Below are 17,878 nucleotides of genomic sequence, written 5' to 3' on the forward strand. Positions count from 1 at the left end.
AATTGCAGGGAAAGGTCTGATATCTCAACCAGGCAGAAGCAAAAAGGTGAAATCTTACCAGTGGCAAAAAAATAAAATAAAATAAAATAAAATAAAATAAAATAAATGGTGGTTTTGTCACCGACTTCAGTGGAACCTGGATTTAACCCAGAAACTAATCCTTTATACTAGACAGAAACTAAGCCCCTCAACTTTCCATAAATATCCTGCCTAGAAACAAGTGTTTACATGTTTACAAAATGTCACATACACAATATTGTAATAAAGCAAGGGACTAATTGAAAGACTTGGTGAAGAGAAGGATAAATACTGTGAACAGAAGACAGGACAAAATCAAACCACTTGTCATTTGCTGATTTTAGCTTCAATAGATTTTCATTTCAAATTTTTCTCTCCTTGTATCTAGTATTGTTCCTCCTGAATGTAGAATCAGGAAACGACAATAGCAATATGGAGTCAAATATGAGGAACACTGGTTTTGACTTTAAAGCACAGAGTTTAAATCTCAGATCTTCAAGTTTCAAAACTCCAACTCTTCCACTAGCCCTCCTATACATGTATGGTTTTGTTTTAAGTGACGTATTTGGCTTTCTCTGGTATGGAAAGCCATGTACAAATTACTTCTTGAGTAGCAGAGGAAGTTGATTTGTATGCACCAAATTTTTTTTATCTCAAGTAATCCAGCCCTAGATGTATATTGGCACACCTACGGCAAAAGTATAAAATACTTCTCAGGAAAGGATCAGCATAATATGAGATTTGGCTAAACAGTAACATCACCACTTTTGAGCCCAATCACACCAGCATAATGGGAATGTTCAAAACAACTACCCTGCTAAGGACCGTCCTCAATTTAAAGTTGTCAAACAGATCTTTAAAAAAAAATTAGAGGTATAAAAGGTACTGAAACTCCAATCAACTTTTGTTGGATTTGTACGTGCTCGTCCCCTCTGAGGGGGAAAAAAATTCAAGCGTAAAATGATACGTACAACAGAGATATATACATTCCTGCTTACAGCTTGGAATTTGTCAGATAAACTTACCACTTTAATTGAAGCAGATGTGTCTTCAAAAGGAATGTTTCCATGCTGTAAAAATAGGGAAAAAAGTAAGATTATCTTCCAGGAAAACAGGTTTACATTGAAATGCTTATTCCTTGTATTTAAAGCTTTTTTTTTTTTTTTTTTTAAGGAAAATTTGCCAATACAACCAGGCCCGCAATATCTCCTAGAGGAAGCATGGCTTATGCCAACAGAACTGTTGATATCAACTCTCCAAATATAAGCACCTATATATACTGACAAAAAAGGTTGGGAACACATGCTTCTAACTGCACCCACAGTAGGGCTTTTGCCAGTATAGCATAGCATGGCATGGCACATTGGTTAAGGAGATGATTTTTAGCATTTCTAACCAACATAGTGATAATGGCAAAACAAATTATAGATAAAATCAGTTCTACTATGTCCCCCTAACAGCTTCTTGCTGTACCCTAACTTTGTATTATCAGATTATAGAGGTTTTACATTTCTTCTCTTCATGCCATTATTTCCCTAAATTTTGCTCCCAAAAGATGGATATTAAGTTAAAGCTCAGACCCCAAACTTTTTCTCCTCATGCTTCCATGTTCGTCAAGTCTATTGTACTTATTCTTCTGGTATTCTATGAAGCAGGCATCTTAAAGTTTCCAAAATATCACCTCTAGCAGGATGCGTGCCTTTAACTGTCACATAACTTTCCCATTTTAAAACTTATTTTTAATTGGTATTATTGTAAATCCTTGATGTCAGAAGATAGATACTTCTTTAACATTATACTGAGTTGTATTACTTCTGGATTCCTGGGATTGAAGTAGTACACTGAACTGAAGATAAACACACTTTTCCTTCACAAGTAAAACCGAAATACAGAAGACAAGTTTACCTACCCTTCCCCTACAATCCCCGCCCTCTCCCCTCCAAGTCCCTGTTTAGCCATCCTGAAACTTAAGATATCCTGTTTACCACTATTCATTTCATAACTACTTGGCAAAATGCCTCCAAGATCAGAACACTTCTAACTATACCTGCCTCCCTGCCATTCTCCCCTAACTGCCAAACTCACTCCTACTTCTGGCTGGCCAACTTCCATGCTAAGAAAACTATTATTACTCAATCAGCCAAACACCCCTTTTGACAAGTGAAAACTCATTACATGCTGCTTGTCGAATAAGCTGCCAACTTACACTTAAATACCCAGCATGTACCACCTGATTGACAAGCTGGACCTGCAGCTCATAGTGAAGTATCCTTTCCACTCAGCTTCCTTATGCACTACTTATACATCAAATACCATAAGAAGTTAAATTATTTGGTTGTCTTGGCTGACCAAATTATATGGTCAAGTTCTCTCTCTCGAGTTCCACTCAGCAAATTATGCTTCACACTGAACTAAAGGGTGAACGTATAACTGTTCGGCCCTTTCCCCTCCCAACACGGTTTTACCTGCTGAGGGGCCACACCCCAAATAATTTTTTCTTCCTCTGCTTAGATCTGCACCCCCGGACCCTCTCCACAGACTTACCTGCTGGCCGGGGGTTGGGGCCTGGAAGTAGATCTTGGGTCACTTCTAAATTCCAAAAGTGATCTCCTACTTAAAACTAACCTACACGGTTTCCCTTCCTGAATAGCACGCACAGGCCGCAGAATGGAGTGGGCTGCCCGGGCCATGGCCTAACCAACTTTTAGCACATTAATTTAGCTAGCTATGCAGTTAAAAAAATAGCTATACAGTTTTAACTGGAATGACAATTGCGCATTTGTGGGTTATATAAATTAACGTACTAAAAGTTGGTTGGGCCATGGACTAGGTGGCCCACCCTGTTCCACAGCCTATGATAGCATGTAGCAAGTAGTATAATTTCCAAGTCTTCTCATCCTATCAATAAGGGGTGGGAAACTGTGAAGAGGAGAACTTGGGATAGGGGAGCAGGGAAAGAAAAAAAAATAAACCTCACCTTATTTCCTTCTTCCTTGACTTGAGGATTTATGAGTTTTACAAAAGAATAAAACAACTGCCGAATTCTGGAATCTCCTACAAATGCAATGTATTTGTCTATGAGACAGTTTTTTGCTTCACTGTAAAACAAAACAAAGCCAACACAGACACACATTAGTAATGTTAATAAATTAACTTTTGAATTTTTAAAGGGTATACATCAATGAAAGCAAAAGAAAATTCCCTAAAATAAATCAGCTACATGGTACAGAAATTCTAAAAATCACAGCGAATAATAAAGAAGGATTAACTGGGTTTTAAATAGAGGTGCACTAATACATTGGTGTCATATCAAATCGGCACCAACATAAGGAAAATTGACTGTATCAACAAATCAGCTTTTTTTTGGCTGATGTGGCCAACAGTGCCACTGATAAATGCCCTGTACATGCATGCATGCAGCTGCAGCGCAACATGCAGGTAGCCAGAAGCCAGCCCAGCAGAGTGGAGAGCAGCTGGGTCCAGCTGGTAAGCCTGTTGTGAGGGGAGGGGAGGCAGATCAAGGCCACAGCAGTGAGGTAGGGAGCGGAGCCAGGGCAGGACACAGGATAGAGCCACAAGCAGCTCATCCAGAGGGCTAAGGGCTGGCGGGGGGAAGCTCCTGCTGCTGCACACACACCCCAGGAGGGCAGGGGGGCACGAGCCCGGGATCTGCATGCAGAAAGAGGGCGGCTGCCACTGCGGGCTGGGCTTGGGACAGCACCAGGCTCTTCCCGCGGCGGCCAGGAGGCTGGGCCAGGCTGTGCTCAGGGCAAGTGGCAGTGCTAGGAGGGGGGAATGGGGGGGCTATGGCAAGTTTTGGGGTGGTTGCAGCCCTTCCATAGACCCCTCCCAGTGCTGCCGCCGCCCATCCTGAGCGCAGCCCCAGTCCAACCCCCCAGATGGGAAGAGCCTGTCGCCACCTTGGCCCCAGCCTGAAGCAGTAGTCCACCCTCACATGCCCACCTAAACCCCTCTCCCCTACCCCACCATGCCCTCTCCTTGGGCATGTGCAGCAGCAGGAGCCGCTTTCCTCCCACACGAGCTGCTCACAGCTCCATCTGCTACTCTGCCCCAGCTGTACAGCGCATGCCCCTGCCCCAGCCCCACTCCCTCCCTCACCGCAGGGGCCTTGATCTGTCCCCCCCATGCCCCTTCCCTTCCCTCACAACAGACTTATCAGCCAAATGTCGCTCTTCATGCTGCCTGGCTGCATATTGGAATCGAATCAGTATTGGCCAATATGGCTCGTTAAAAAAAAATTGGCTGTCTGTATTACTCCAAAAATTCTCTATCAGTGCACCCTTAGTTTTAAAAATACTGAATGCATTAGATAAAACAAGGATTAGCAATCAAATAATAATCCATCTTCCCAACAATCTGATGATGCATATTATTATAGAAGAGATGGAACTATATTTCTTATTACATGGTGTTGGAAGCTGAAAGTTTCAGGAGTTGTATAAGACTTAAGTTACAGAATACTTGAGTAGAAAATAGTAATTACTTCTGTTTATATTAAATGAATGAAAGAAAAAAGTGACAGATACTTTATTTCTCATAATTATTCAATAAATATCTTTAAAAAAATAATTACTCAGAAAGATTATGCATTTAGCTATTACAGTATTTTCCTTTTAGACAATAACTTGAAACAGTATAGAAATGTATGCAGCCTACTGAGCTATCTTGAAGATCATTATAATAAACAAAACTTGCAGTATTTTTAACTGGTACTATCCTTTATTTGCTTTTTTAGAAGTTCAAACAGGATCCACTGTGCTAAAATACAAAAAAAAGATTCCTTCCCTGTCCTTTGTTAATTGATGTATTTTCCTGTAAACCAGAAAGCTACATGAATACATATAGTCAAAGAGAAATAAGACTTCAAGAACTGAATAAATCACAGGCTAGTGAAGACATTTCCTTTCAAGACAGTAGAATAAAAACAAAGTGGGTAATCCAGTATCCTTACCTATTTTTATACTTGTGCATCATACAGCTGTGGGGCTGCCATACTTTTTCTCCAAGAAATCTCCCACTGGAGATAAGATACTCACACGTATCATCACCTATACATGTTATAACAGAATTAGTATCCAATTACAAAACTCACAATACTCACAAAACTCACAGTATTTTATTACTATTAAACAAAACTGATTAAGGTTTAGAGTGCATAAAGTTGAGAAATCAGTAGCATCAACAAAAGGAAAGTATATTGGAAGTCCTACATAAACTTCTCCAAATAACATGGCCATCTATTGCACCTTACTTCTGACCTAAAATATTCCTTTTTCCACAGCCAAATTATGAAAAAAATCCAGTCAGTACCAGTTACAATGTTGTAACTAATCTAGATCAGGTGTGTTCAAACCCCAGCCTGCAGGCTAGATCTGGCCCACAATGCTGTCATCCAGCCCATGGGGCTCCTTACAGGTCTGTGTAGCTAGATAGGGCATGCAGGGCGGCACAGGGCTCTAAGCTGGTGCACAGGACCAGGCAGAGGCAGCATGGGACAATGATCATGGCACGAGGGCCAGCTGAGGCCACACCAGTGGTGAAGTATAGGGGGTGCATGGTGGTGCACATGCACCCACCCCCTGAGAGCGCCCGTGCACCCCCCTAACCAGCCATGTTCGCCACTTAAGCGATGGGCAGGGGGGGCAGGCAGGAGGGCCGGTGCCCCCCCTGCAAGTGCCGGCCAGGGAGTGCAGTGCCACAGCCACAGCCCCCCTCTCCGGTCAGCAAAATTAAAGACTTAAGTGGCACCAGTGAGTGGCCCATGAGCCACACCGGGCCAGATCTGGCCCACAGACCAGCCCTATGCCACTCATCTAGCCCACAGGGCTAAAAGGTTGAGTTCCACTAATTTAGATTATTAATACTTGGACCTCAGACCTCCTGAATACAAGGACAGATGTCAACTCACTGCATCATCTCTTATCCTACAACATACTACCATAAAGTGAAGGAATTAACAGATTAGCACTTTAATAGTCTTCTGAGGAAGGAGCTCTCTCAGGCAACAACCTATTTGTTAGATGCTGTCAATGGAATAATAGGCAGAAAGGATTTTATACAAAAGAGAAAGGGAGGTGGGGGAGTGGATACTGATAAATGAGGTAATAACATGGTTGATCAGGATCAGTTGAAATGAACGAGGCAGTTAACATCCAAAAGGACACTAGGAGTTAACAGCTACTTCAGGTAATTGGATAAGAAACAGTCTCTGTTGTGATCAGGGTTTAATACAATCCAGTCTATGGATCCACACTGTTGTAAATCTATACTTTTACTACTAGAATGTGAATATAAAAAGGCCATTTGTAGAAATGTAATAGTATTACTTTCCTTCAACTATAATTGCTGCCTTAATGGAGGTGGAAGGCAGGGCAGGATGGCACCTAATAGACTAACCTTTTTTTTTTTTTTTTTGAAAGACATGAGTTTTTGTAGGCTATCACCTTCATCGGATGTTTTGTCAGTTGTCATCTGACAAAGTGGGTATGTCTACGCATGCATTAGATTTGCAAGTAAATGCTCCTGCAGGCATTGTAGGGAAATGGAAGCAGATTTGCTGCTAATGGCAGCAAGCTGTTCTCACTTCCTAGGGCCCTGCAACAGGCCCCTGCCACTACCAGATAGAGCTGTAAGCTCCCCCTGGGTGCTAGCCCAGGGGTTGGCAGGGAGCAGGGGGCCAGGAGGCCCAGGCAGGGCTGGGGCATTGTTCCTTACCCCCGAGGGGCTACCTGCTGCTGGGGTGGGGACAATGTTCCCCTGCCCCAGCAGCAGGGAGCTCCCAGCCCTGGCGCTCTGATTGGGGTACGGGACCTGGCAAGATCTACAGGGGAGGGGCAGATCCCAGCCCCCCGCCCCAACAGTAGGGCAGCTAGCATCAAGCCCTCAGCTGGGTGAGAAATTCATACATTTTTTATTTCAGAGATAGGTGGTAAAAGAAGTGAGAATTGGAACAATAATTACAGAGTATTGACAAGTGAACTTAAATTATTCAACAAGAGCCCTCATCTAACGCTCTGGGTAGCATCCCAGCCTGATTGAATTTACTGGAAAAAACTCCCTTTCATTTCAATCCAGCCAGGGTTCTGCTGCTTGAGTACTGAGCTTCTTGCACCCACTGAGTGATGTTCAAAAACCTATTCCTGAAGAGATGTGTCAAGCCCTGCATGGTGAGACAGATGCACTTGATGCTAATTTCACCCTTTCAGACCAGATTTGAAGCTTTATTCAGAACTTCAAATTTAGGATAAGGGAACAGAGAACCATATAAAGTAAAATCTGAAGTTTATGAGAAGGAGAACTTTAAATATATTAAAAATATTACTTTTATAGAGTAGTAATTAGCCTAGTATTTACACTCATTTCTGGTAGAGGCTGAAACACAACATCCAAAAGTACTGCAGAAAACTCTATTTAGATCACTTGCAATGATCAGAAAAAGGGTTTTCTTTAGTTTTCAAAGTCAGTACTAAAGTTTGCTACCAAATTTTAAAATAAGAACTCTAAAATTGCTATGAATACCTGAACTTGATGACAAAGTAAGATTGACTCTTGCAACCCTGTCAAGTCTGAAGTGCTTTGCCTAAATTTGTGAGCTTACTACCTCACTCTCTGACCAGCTTTAATTAGATCACTGATTCTGAAAGAGGGAGACGTGGCAGTCTGGGATGCTGCAAGATCCTTTTAAGGGTGATGCAGGGTGATGTGCTAGTGCATGGTTAGATGTGTAAACACATATGAAATTCACAAGATAAACCCGGAGATTTCAAATGGGAATCCATAGTGTCAAAACCATTCTGACCTGCTATGATCTTTCCAAGTTCTTTGAAACAAAAGACATTTTTCTGTAGTAAGAGTGAAAGCAAAGAGCTAGCATTTTCTGAGCGGGGCCTCAGATCTAAAGAGGTTGAGAACCACTGTATTAGACAAAATTGCCCTGGGTTGATGTGCTTGTTTTTCCATTTGAGATACCCATACTTAACTGGTTCTCTTTAAATTTTCCAAATATGCCAGCAGTCCATTGTTCCCAGTACAGCATACTGTGGTTAGTGCAGAAAGCCTGTGGTGGCCAAGATATGCAAGTGTGACCGAAGAGACTAAGTAAGCTGTAAGCCAAATTCTGGCCTGGAGCTCTTGTGAGAAACACCTCTGTGGGGGTCCATGCGAGCATGATTTGATGCAAGTAGTTTCCCCCAAGCAGGACATCTAGATGTTTTTTTCACCCTAAAGCAACAGTTCCCAAAGTCTGACAGATTGTGCACCACCAATTTAAAATGATACAACCTTATTTACCACCACCAAATTTTTTAGTTCAACCTTAAGTACCACCAGCAAATTTTTGTCATATCAAGTAATTATAATAAATCTGTCAACGCGTACCACTGACAAGTTGTCTGCGTATGATTGGTGGTACGCATACCACAGATTGGGAACCGCTGCCCTAAAGGAAGAGAGTAGTCTGGGTCTGGCAGCAGGCCACAGAGGTTGCTCCTGGATTAGTTTCCCATAACTTTATGCTTCATTTGTTTGGGCAAGTGCTAGTCCCTGGGTTAATACTATAGTTTTGCACAAAGTTTTATTGCGAGCGGGGCTGACTGCCTGTGGAAGGAGTGTGGCTCTGAGAGCGGTAAGGAAATGAACAGGTAGTCCCAGGGAGGGCACAGTAGAGAGAAAGGAGTTCAAGGAAGGACAGAGGGACTTGCAGCAGCACAATAAAGCCTATTTGTTTGGAGATGAGTAGTCTGCTACGCTATCTGGGATGTCAGCACCACTCTGATCCTCCCCTTTGAAGATAAAAACACCCCCTTTCTTGGGAGCTAAGCAAAGAAGAAAGAAGCCAAAGGAAGAAAAAGGAGGCAGGGTCTCAAAGCCAGAGGCTTGCCCCTTGTGAAGCAACACAGGGGGTTTCAAGGGGTCCTTTGGGAGGGAGAATGAATAAGGCTTCTTGGGGAAGCTCTGCCTTGGGACTTCCCTTGAAAGCAGCATGATCCATGGCAATAGTAAACAAAAAACCATAAGAAATACCTAGGTTTGTTGAAAGCATGTATCAAACAAGTCTAACTGCCCCCAATGATGAGATTGTGTGTGGCAGCACATCCAGGCAACAGTGGCAGCAAGCTGCATTGGAAGCACTTGATCAGCTTGGGGCCCAAGACTGTTTGATCCAGCTTGCAACTCCAAAACCTTGCACCTGCCAATATGCAGCAAAATGTTTGAATAGTCACAATGAGGCACTATGTAAGTTAGCCTGCCTCAAGTTTTGTCTGCACCCTACCTGACTTACAGATTTTCACAGTATGTTATGAAGTATGTAGCCCTGCAAAAAAGACCCAGCAGCATTTCTGCCAAGCAAATGAAGAGGTGTATTCCATAGCACTTTATTTGGAATAAAAGCTTTATATCTTAGCAGTAGGTAAATTCTTGGGGGGCACTTCACAGGATTGACTTAATAGATTTCATAGACATTAGGGCTGGAAGTGACCTCGGAAGGTCATCGAATCCAGCCCACTGCCCAAAGGGCAGGAAGTCAGCTGGGGTCATAGGATCCCAGCAAGATAAGCATCCAGTTTGCTCTTGAAGGTGTTCAGTGTAAGTGCTTGAACTACCTCTGGCACAAAATTGCTTAGAATTTGGCATAGCTGGGGCTCTGCCAGCCAAAATTAGAACATGGCACTTGCGTGGTCAGAGTTGCGTGAGAGCTTTCATAGTGCTTGCCAGCATTGTGTCCAACTGGTCCGTGATGGTAGCTCTTCATTTTATTTCCTTTTATCTGGTGGCAGGCTGTTCCAGACCTTGGGGGCTCGGACAGTAAAGAAATTCTTCCTTATGTCCAGCCTGAAACGGTCTTGTAGTAGTTCATGACCGTTCGACCTAGTCGTCATCCCTTGGGGTGATCTGGTAAACAAACGTTCCCCCAGATACTGGTGGTCAGCCCTGATAAACGTATAGGTGGCCATCAGATCACCCCTGAGCCTGCGCTTTTCCAGGCTGAAGAGCCCCATGACTCTCAGTCTGTCATCGTAGGGTCTGCTTCCCTGACCTCTGATCACACGTGTGGCTCTTCTCTGGACTCTCTCAAGCTTCTCCACATCCTAGTTGAATTGTGGAGCCCAAAACTGGATGCAGTACTCCAGCTGCGGCCTCATCAAGGCCGAATACAAGGGGAGAATGACGTTTTGGGATTTGCTTGAGAAAACTTATATCAGGGGCAGACAAAACATGGCCTGCGGGCCACGTCTGGCCCACAGGGCCCCTAAAAAATTTAGAAAAATGATATTTATCTGGCCCTGGCTGCCTGTCAAAGATGACAGAAGCCAGGAGCCATAGGCAACTGGTAGGGGGGGCACAGGGGAGCATGTGCCCTCCCTGACAGGGCTGTCCCCTGCCACTGGCAGCTTCTGCGGGTGTTTGCCAGCCCTGTCCCCGCTGCCGACAGCTTCTGCGGTTGTCCCCCGCAGACTCAGGAGGCACCAGTCACCTATGTTGGGGCAGCAGGACCCAGGGGGAGCTGGCAGCAGAATTAAACAGCCACAGCAGCAAGTCCAGCCCAGCCCCACCCAAGTCCCAGCCAAAGCCTCTGCCTAGCAGGGGTTTCTGGCCTGGGGTTGTTCCTGCCTCCCTGCATGGAGGGAAATACAGATGAGGGGGAGGGGAAGGGAGGCAGGGAAGGCCGTGAGTGATCGCCCCAGTCCTCAGGGCTGGCTGGACTGGCTCCTGTGGTCCCAGCGCTGCAGCTGGAAACCACGTGGTGCCAGAGCAGTGGGCAGGGAAATGGCTGCAGCAGGTAGGAGGGGGGGAGGGGGAGGGGCAGTGAAAGGATACGCAGAATGCAGTGACAAACAGGCAGGAGCACAGGGCCCGCGCTGGTGCCAGCACTAGCACAGCCCAGAGTGGGATGGCAGGAGCATGAGGCCTGGGCTGTCAGGGGTTCTATGGAGCCAGGCTGGCTCCCTCCTCTCCCTGCTTGAGTAGTGCAGCCCGGCTCCATAGAGCCCCTGGCAGCCTGGGCCCCGCGTTCCTGCCGTCTCTGCTCTGGGCCCCACTGGTGCTGGCCCCGCGCTCCCACCTCGCTTGCTAAGCTCTGCGCACCTGCTCATTCCCCTTCCCCCTGCCTGCTACAGTCATTTCCCTGCCCCCCCTGCCTGCCATGGTCCAGCATCATGTGGTTCCCAGCTGCAGCACCGGGACGGCAGGAGCAGCTGGGATGTGGTACCAGGGCAGGGGGTCAGGGAAGCGACTGGAGAAGGGCAGCAGCGGTAGACAGGGGCAAGTGTCAGCAAGCGGGAACACAGGGCCCGCACTGGTGCCCCAGGGTCAGGAATGGCAGGAGCACAGAGCCCAGGCTTGCAGGAGTGCTGGCAGGGGCTCTGCCTGCCTTGTGGTGGGGGTACAAGATATGAGCAAACCCTCGTCCTCCACACAAGCCACAACCCTCCCCAACCACCATCTGCCCCACACACTCACAGCCCCCCACACCTATCCCCCCCACAAATCTCTCACACACCCTACCCCACACCTACACCCACCCTCCCACAATATACAAGAGTAAGACTTCATTTTAAGCTATTATTCTATCACTTCTACGTACACTATACAAACACACATAAATCAGGACAAAAATATTTTTTAAATTAAATTAATTAATGTTGTAGTACATGTTTGATTTTTAGAATATAATTTGGTATTTTTCTGGTTCAGACATGACAAAACCTCTTGCTGAAAGGAGTAATTCCAGGGGGCAAGGGGAGAGACTTCTGGTGGCAAAGGTCAGGGATGTGGGACTTCCTGTCCCAAGATGGCAACCAGGCGATTGCCAGGGACACCAGTCAAAGGCGTGGCTACCCATGAGGCCCTCAATGGCTTGCCAAAACTCGGTAAGCGACCCTCCACCCAAAATAATTGCCCACCCCTGACTTATATGCACAAAGTACAGAAGGAAAAAAACCTAGTGAGGCAAGAGGCAAAGAATACTATAAGCCCCTAAGATTCTGAACAATCACTGCAAAACTCCAATTTACTTGCAGACTTGGAGCATGTCTGCAGGGGACACAGAAAAAAATAAGCCACAGAGTATTCTATTGCAGCTCTAACTGCAAGGCACAGCACTGTCATTTATTTAATTCATAGATTCACAGATGTTAGGGTCGGAAGAGACCTCAATAGATCATCGAGTGTAACCCCCTGCATAGGCAGGAAAGAGTGCTGGGTCTAGATGACCCCAGCTAGATGGTTATCTAATCTCCTGTTGAAGACCCCCAGGGTAGGGGAGAGCACCACCTCCCCTGGGAGCCCGTTCCAGACTTTGGCCACTCGAACTGTGAAGAAGTTCTTCCTAATGTCTAGTCTAAATCTGCTCTCTGCTAGCTTGTGGCCATTATTTCTTGTAACCCCCGGGGGGGCCTTGGTGAATAAAACCTCACCAATTCCCTTCTGTGCCCCCGTGATGAACTTATAGGCAGCCACAAGGTCGCCTCTCAACCTTCTCTTGCAGAGGCAGAAGAGGTCCAGGTGCCCCAGTCTCTCCTCATAGGGCTTGGCCTGCAAGCCCTTAACCATATGAGTGGCCCTTCTCTGGACTCTCTCCAGGTTATCCACATCCCTCTTGAAGTGCAGCGCCCAAAACTGCACGCAGTATTCCAACTGCGGTCTGACCAGCGCCCAATACAGGGGAAGTATCACCTCCTTGGTTCTGTTCGTCATGCATCTGCTGATGCACGATAAAGTGCCGTTAGCTTTTCTGATGACTTCGTCACACTGACGACTCATGTTCATCTTGGAATCCACTAGGACTCCCAAGATCCCTTTCCGCTTCTGTGCCACCAAGCAGGTCATTTCCTAGGCAGTAGGTACGCTGGACATTTTTCCTCCCTAGGTGCAGCGCTTTGCATTTCTCCTTGTTGAATTGCATTCTGTTGTTTTCCGCCCATATGTCCAACCTGTCCAGGTCTGCTTGTAGCTGTTCCCTGCCCTCCGGCGTGTCCACTTCTCCCCATAGTTTTGTGTGATCTGCAAACTTGGACAAAGTACACTTCACTCCCTCATCCAAGTCACTGATGAAGACATTGAAGAGTATCAGTCCAAGGACGGAGCCTTGTGGGACCCCACTGCCCACGCCCTTCCAGGTCGATACCGACCCATCCACTACGACTCTGGGTATGACCCCCTAGCCAATTCACCACCCGCCGGACTGTGTAGTCGCCCAAGTCACAGCCTCTTAACTTGTTCACCAGTATGGTCTGGGATACCATATTGAAGGCCTTCCTGAAGTCTAAGTAAACAACGTCAACCCCTACTCTTGTGTCCAGGTGTTTTGTAACCTGCTCATAAAAAGAAACTAGATTAGTCAGGCATGATCTACCTGCTACAAACCCGTGCTGGTTTCCCCTCAGCAAAATTTTTCCTGCCGGGCTCTCGCAAATGTGAGCCTTGATAATTTTTTCAAAGACTTTGCCAAGGATGGAGGTGAGACTGACTGGCCTATAGTTGCCTGGGTTCTCCTTCCTCCCCTTCTTGAAAATGGGGACCACACTGGCCCTTTTCCAGTCCTCCGGGACCTGGCCTGTGCGCCATGAGTGTTCAAATATTCCTGCCAGTGGCTGTCAATGACGTCAGCCAGTGCCTTCAGTACCCTCGGATGGAGCTCATCCGGGCCTGCCAACTTAAATGCATCCAGTTCCTCCAAGTGACTCTGCATCATCTCAGGGTCTATGCTTGGTAGTCTGGCACCCTGCTGCTGCCTCTCTACAATCCCAGTGAGAGACTTGTCTTGCCCCTCACTTAGGAACACTGAGGGAAAGAACTCATTGAGGAGTTCAGCCTTGTCCCCCCTGTCAGTCACCAATTGCTTATGCCCATTTAGTAGAGGTCCTATTCTACCCTGGGCCTTCCTTTTATTCCCTAAATATTTAAAAAACAATTTTTTGTTATCCTTAACTTGGGATGCCATTGTCAGCTCCATGGTAGCTTTGGCCTACTTCCTACCCTACAGCACCTCATGGGGACCATCATCGTGAATAACGTCCGCGCATATACTGCTGCATTTCCCTTTGCTTTCTATGCAGTCAGCAACAGGCTCCACAACATAAGGCCTGTCTTCACTCTATAACAAACATGGCTCCTGAAAACATGCCTGCTTCCTCAAAAACGTTATATATCAATGCTGTGACATGCAAACCACCACAAGACCATCAGGTCCCTCTGAACCAATATTCCACAACAATTACCCATGCATTATTTAAACATTTAGTTTGGATATCAGGAGGAACTTTTTCTGTATGAAAATGGTAAAACACTTGAACAAGCTACCCAGACAGGCTGTGGCATCTCCATCCTTAGACAGTATTTAACAGCAGGTTACACAAACGCTTAGTCAGGAATAATTCTGCTTCATAACTTCCTGAGGTCCTTTCCAGGCCCTATTTTCCTTTGAGTCTATATAGGAGCATGGAGACATAGCACATTGCGTCATAACAGCTTAAACAGACATTATCTGTTACTGGTTAAACAGTTATATTTTTCCCCATACTGCTACATTTATAACAGGCTCTACAACATAAGGCCTGTCTTCACTCTATAACAAACATGGCTCCTGAAAACACGCCTGCTTCCTCAAAAACGTTATATATCAATGTTGTGACATGCAAACCACCACAAGACCATCAGGTCCCTCTGAACCAATATTCCACAACAATTACCCATGCATTATTTAAACATTTAGTTTGGATATCAGGAGGAACTTTTTCTCTATGAAAATGGTAAAACACTTGAACAAGCTACCCAGACAGGCTGTGGCATCTCCATCCTTAGACAGTATTTAACAGCAGGTTACACAAACGCTTAGTCAGGAATGATTCTGCTTCATAACTTCCTGAGGTCCTTTCCAGGCCCTATTTTCCTTTGAGTCTATATAGGAGCATGGAGACATAGCACATTGCGTCATAACAGCTTAAACAGACATTATCTGTTACTGGTTAAACAGTTATATTTTTCCCCATACTGATACATTTATAACAGGCTCTACAACATAAGGCCTGTCTTCACTCTATAACAAACATGGCTCCTGAAAACACGCCTGCTTCCTCAAAAACGTTATATATCAATGCTGTGACATGCAAACCACCACAAGACCATCAGGTCCCTCTGAACCAATATTCCACAACAATTACCCATGCATTATTTAAACATTTAGTTTGGATATCAGGAGGAACTTTCTCTGTATGAAAATGGTAAAATACCTGAACAAGCTACCCAGACAGGCTGTGGCACCATGACATTGTTAGTAACCAGAAATCAAAGAAGACCGACATATGTTTGTATTGAGCATTTGTTTGAATTTGAAACAACTAAAATGCTAGTAAACAATTTCACATATAAATATTTACAGTCAAGCAAATGATATTAACTTTTTAGGATCTATTAAAAAGTAACAATATTATTTTCCCCAAGTACTTTCAAATAAAACTATGCAGGCAACTTCTAAACTTCCAGGAAGTCTCTCTTTAATGGCAGAAATAACACTGAACCCACATCACCTGTTAGTAGTTTTTAAATGTGTGATATTAACATTCAGTTTCTACATTTTGGGCTTCACAGCACACAGCTTTTACACTTGTTGAAGATATCTATCTATGGGAACACATAGCACAGTTGCTGGCCCCAGCAGCCTTACCTGGGGTCCTGGGGGCCAGGAAAGCTGTAGCTGCAACACTCCTGGAGCTTGGAGCTTGGCCAGCAGCTGGAGTATGGCTCTAGCTGGCCAGGCTCCGGCTTTGGGCGGCGTTTACAGTCCCCACATGTGCCACCCTACTTTTTTTTCTGCAAGGATTTTCTTTACCCCTGGATCTGCAGGGGTCAAATAGCTCCCCCACACTGCAAGGCAGCAGTGTGGGAACCCCCTGAATGTGCAGTATGTGGTGCCACAGACAGGTCAGACCCGTCTGCGGTGCCATATACCACAGGGCCACGCTCATCTGGATGTGGCCATGAGGTTTAATAAGGACAAGTGCTAAGTCTTGCACTTAAGATGGAACAATCCCATGCACCAGTACAGGCTGGGGGCTGACTGGCTGGGCAGCAGCTCTGCAGAAAAGGACCCGGGGGTTACAGTGGACAATAAACCAAATACGAGCCAACAGTGTGCCCTTGTTGTGAAGAAGGGTAATGGCATACTGGGCTACATTGGTAGAAGTGTAGCCAGCACATTGAGGAAAGCGATTCTTCCCCTCTGCTCAGCACTGGTGAGGCAACATCTGGAGGACTGTGTTCAGTTTTGGGCCTACCACAACAAAAAGGATGTGGCCAAGTTGGAGAGTGTGCAGTGAAGGGCAATGAAAATGATTAGGAAGCTGGGGCACATGACTTATAAGGAGAGGCTGAGGGAATTGGGCATATTTAGTCTGGAGAAGAGAAGACTGATAGGGTGCTTTAATAGCAGCTAGACTGTTCTCAGTGGTGGCAGAAGACAGAACAAGGAGCAACAGTTTCAAGTTGCAACAAGGGAAGTTTAGGTTAGATATTAGGTTACCAAGAGAGGTGATGGAAGCTCCATGGCTTTTAAGACCTGGCTACACAAAGCCTTGGCTAGGATGTTCTAGTTGGGGATGGTCCTGTTTTAAGCAGGGGGTTGGACTAGATGACCTCTTGAGGTCCCTTCCAACCCTATTTTTTATGATTCTGTGAATAGCTATTCAAAAACTGAGCATAAATGCATGCCAAAGTAATGGAAGGGACCTTAGAAATATGGAAAAAACATTCACCAGTTATTCATGGCTTCTTTGCTCATGTATGAGCAAGTACACCTGCTCCAGGACACAGTCTTACCCTCTCTCAATACACAGTCTTTTATCAAGCCAGAAACACACAATAAGAAATTCAACTCAAGTCATCTCCTATGAGCTTGGTTGGTGCTAAAGCTCCAACTTCATTCTTCTACAGCTAAAAGGGGTAACAAGCCACCTGCATCATTGACTCCATAAAGCATTTGTAGGTAGAGACTACCATCTTGATAAAGAAAAGAAACCAGCCAGTTCCATTCACCACTCAAACTCAATTCCACCCATGTTACACAATTCAAACTTAATGTCTAAATAATATCTGTAGATATTTGTAAATGACTGAATTATTAGGAAGTGACGTACTGAATAAGAAATGCAAGTGTATGATCTAGTAATTTAATCCTTGCAAATGTTAAGTCTGGATTAACAGAATGAATACTACTATATGGTGAGTTAGCTGGTTCCCATACTCATTTTTATACCTTTTGTGAGAAGCTAGGTTTTGTGATGACATCTTTTAATGAACCAACTAGCATTCAGGCACAATGTGACTTGAAGAAAAGTACTTTGTGGCCAAAAACTCATCTAACATTTTCCCAACTGTACAGTTGGTTCAATACAAGATATCTCCAAAAACACTCACTTCTCACTTATTTCTAAACCTTCATGCCTACATCACCATCCTAATCCCACTTTGTTGTGGTGGTCTTAGTTTACTGCAAAAAAAAAATTGCTTTTATTGTTACTACAGAAAAAAACGACTGTGTAAAAACAAAGACCTCACATTTTCTGAGAGGTGCCTTGAGTCTAAAAAGGTACACCATCAAAACCCTGCAATGAAAGCAGAATTATTTTCTTATGATGTATTTTAAACAGCAATCACTTTAGTGTTCAAGTAACTTTCAGACATTAGTTCACTCCTCTATGAAACAAAAACAAAGATTATATAATCCTCCCATGTTTCCCAGGAAGGATATTCTATCAGACTCCCCTGACTGCATACGCCCAATACCTAAGCTAACTAGAAATTTGACTAAGAAGGTAGATTATAGAATACTTAAAAAAATTAA

At 44.8% G+C, this 17,878-nt stretch overlaps 1 protein-coding gene across 1 annotated transcript in view; it reads right to left on the reverse strand.

The window, feature by feature from the left end:
• Window positions 1-17,878, reverse strand: part of CASD1 (CAS1 domain containing 1) — a 68,260-nt gene that overhangs the window by 41,348 nt on the left and 9,034 nt on the right. Inside the window, exons 2-4 of the mRNA XM_006258453.4 lie at window positions 4,991-5,087; window positions 2,996-3,116; window positions 1,044-1,088 (exon numbers count right to left, since the gene is read on the reverse strand). Coding sequence (XP_006258515.3) covers window positions 1,044-1,088; window positions 2,996-3,116; window positions 4,991-5,087 — 263 coding nt within the window. The remainder of the gene's footprint in view (window positions 1-1,043; window positions 1,089-2,995; window positions 3,117-4,990; window positions 5,088-17,878) is intronic.

The sequence above is a fragment of the Alligator mississippiensis genome, chromosome 5 (genome assembly GCF_030867095.1).
Source record: "Alligator mississippiensis isolate rAllMis1 chromosome 5, rAllMis1, whole genome shotgun sequence".
Lineage (NCBI taxonomy): Eukaryota > Metazoa > Chordata > Crocodylia > Alligatoridae > Alligator > Alligator mississippiensis.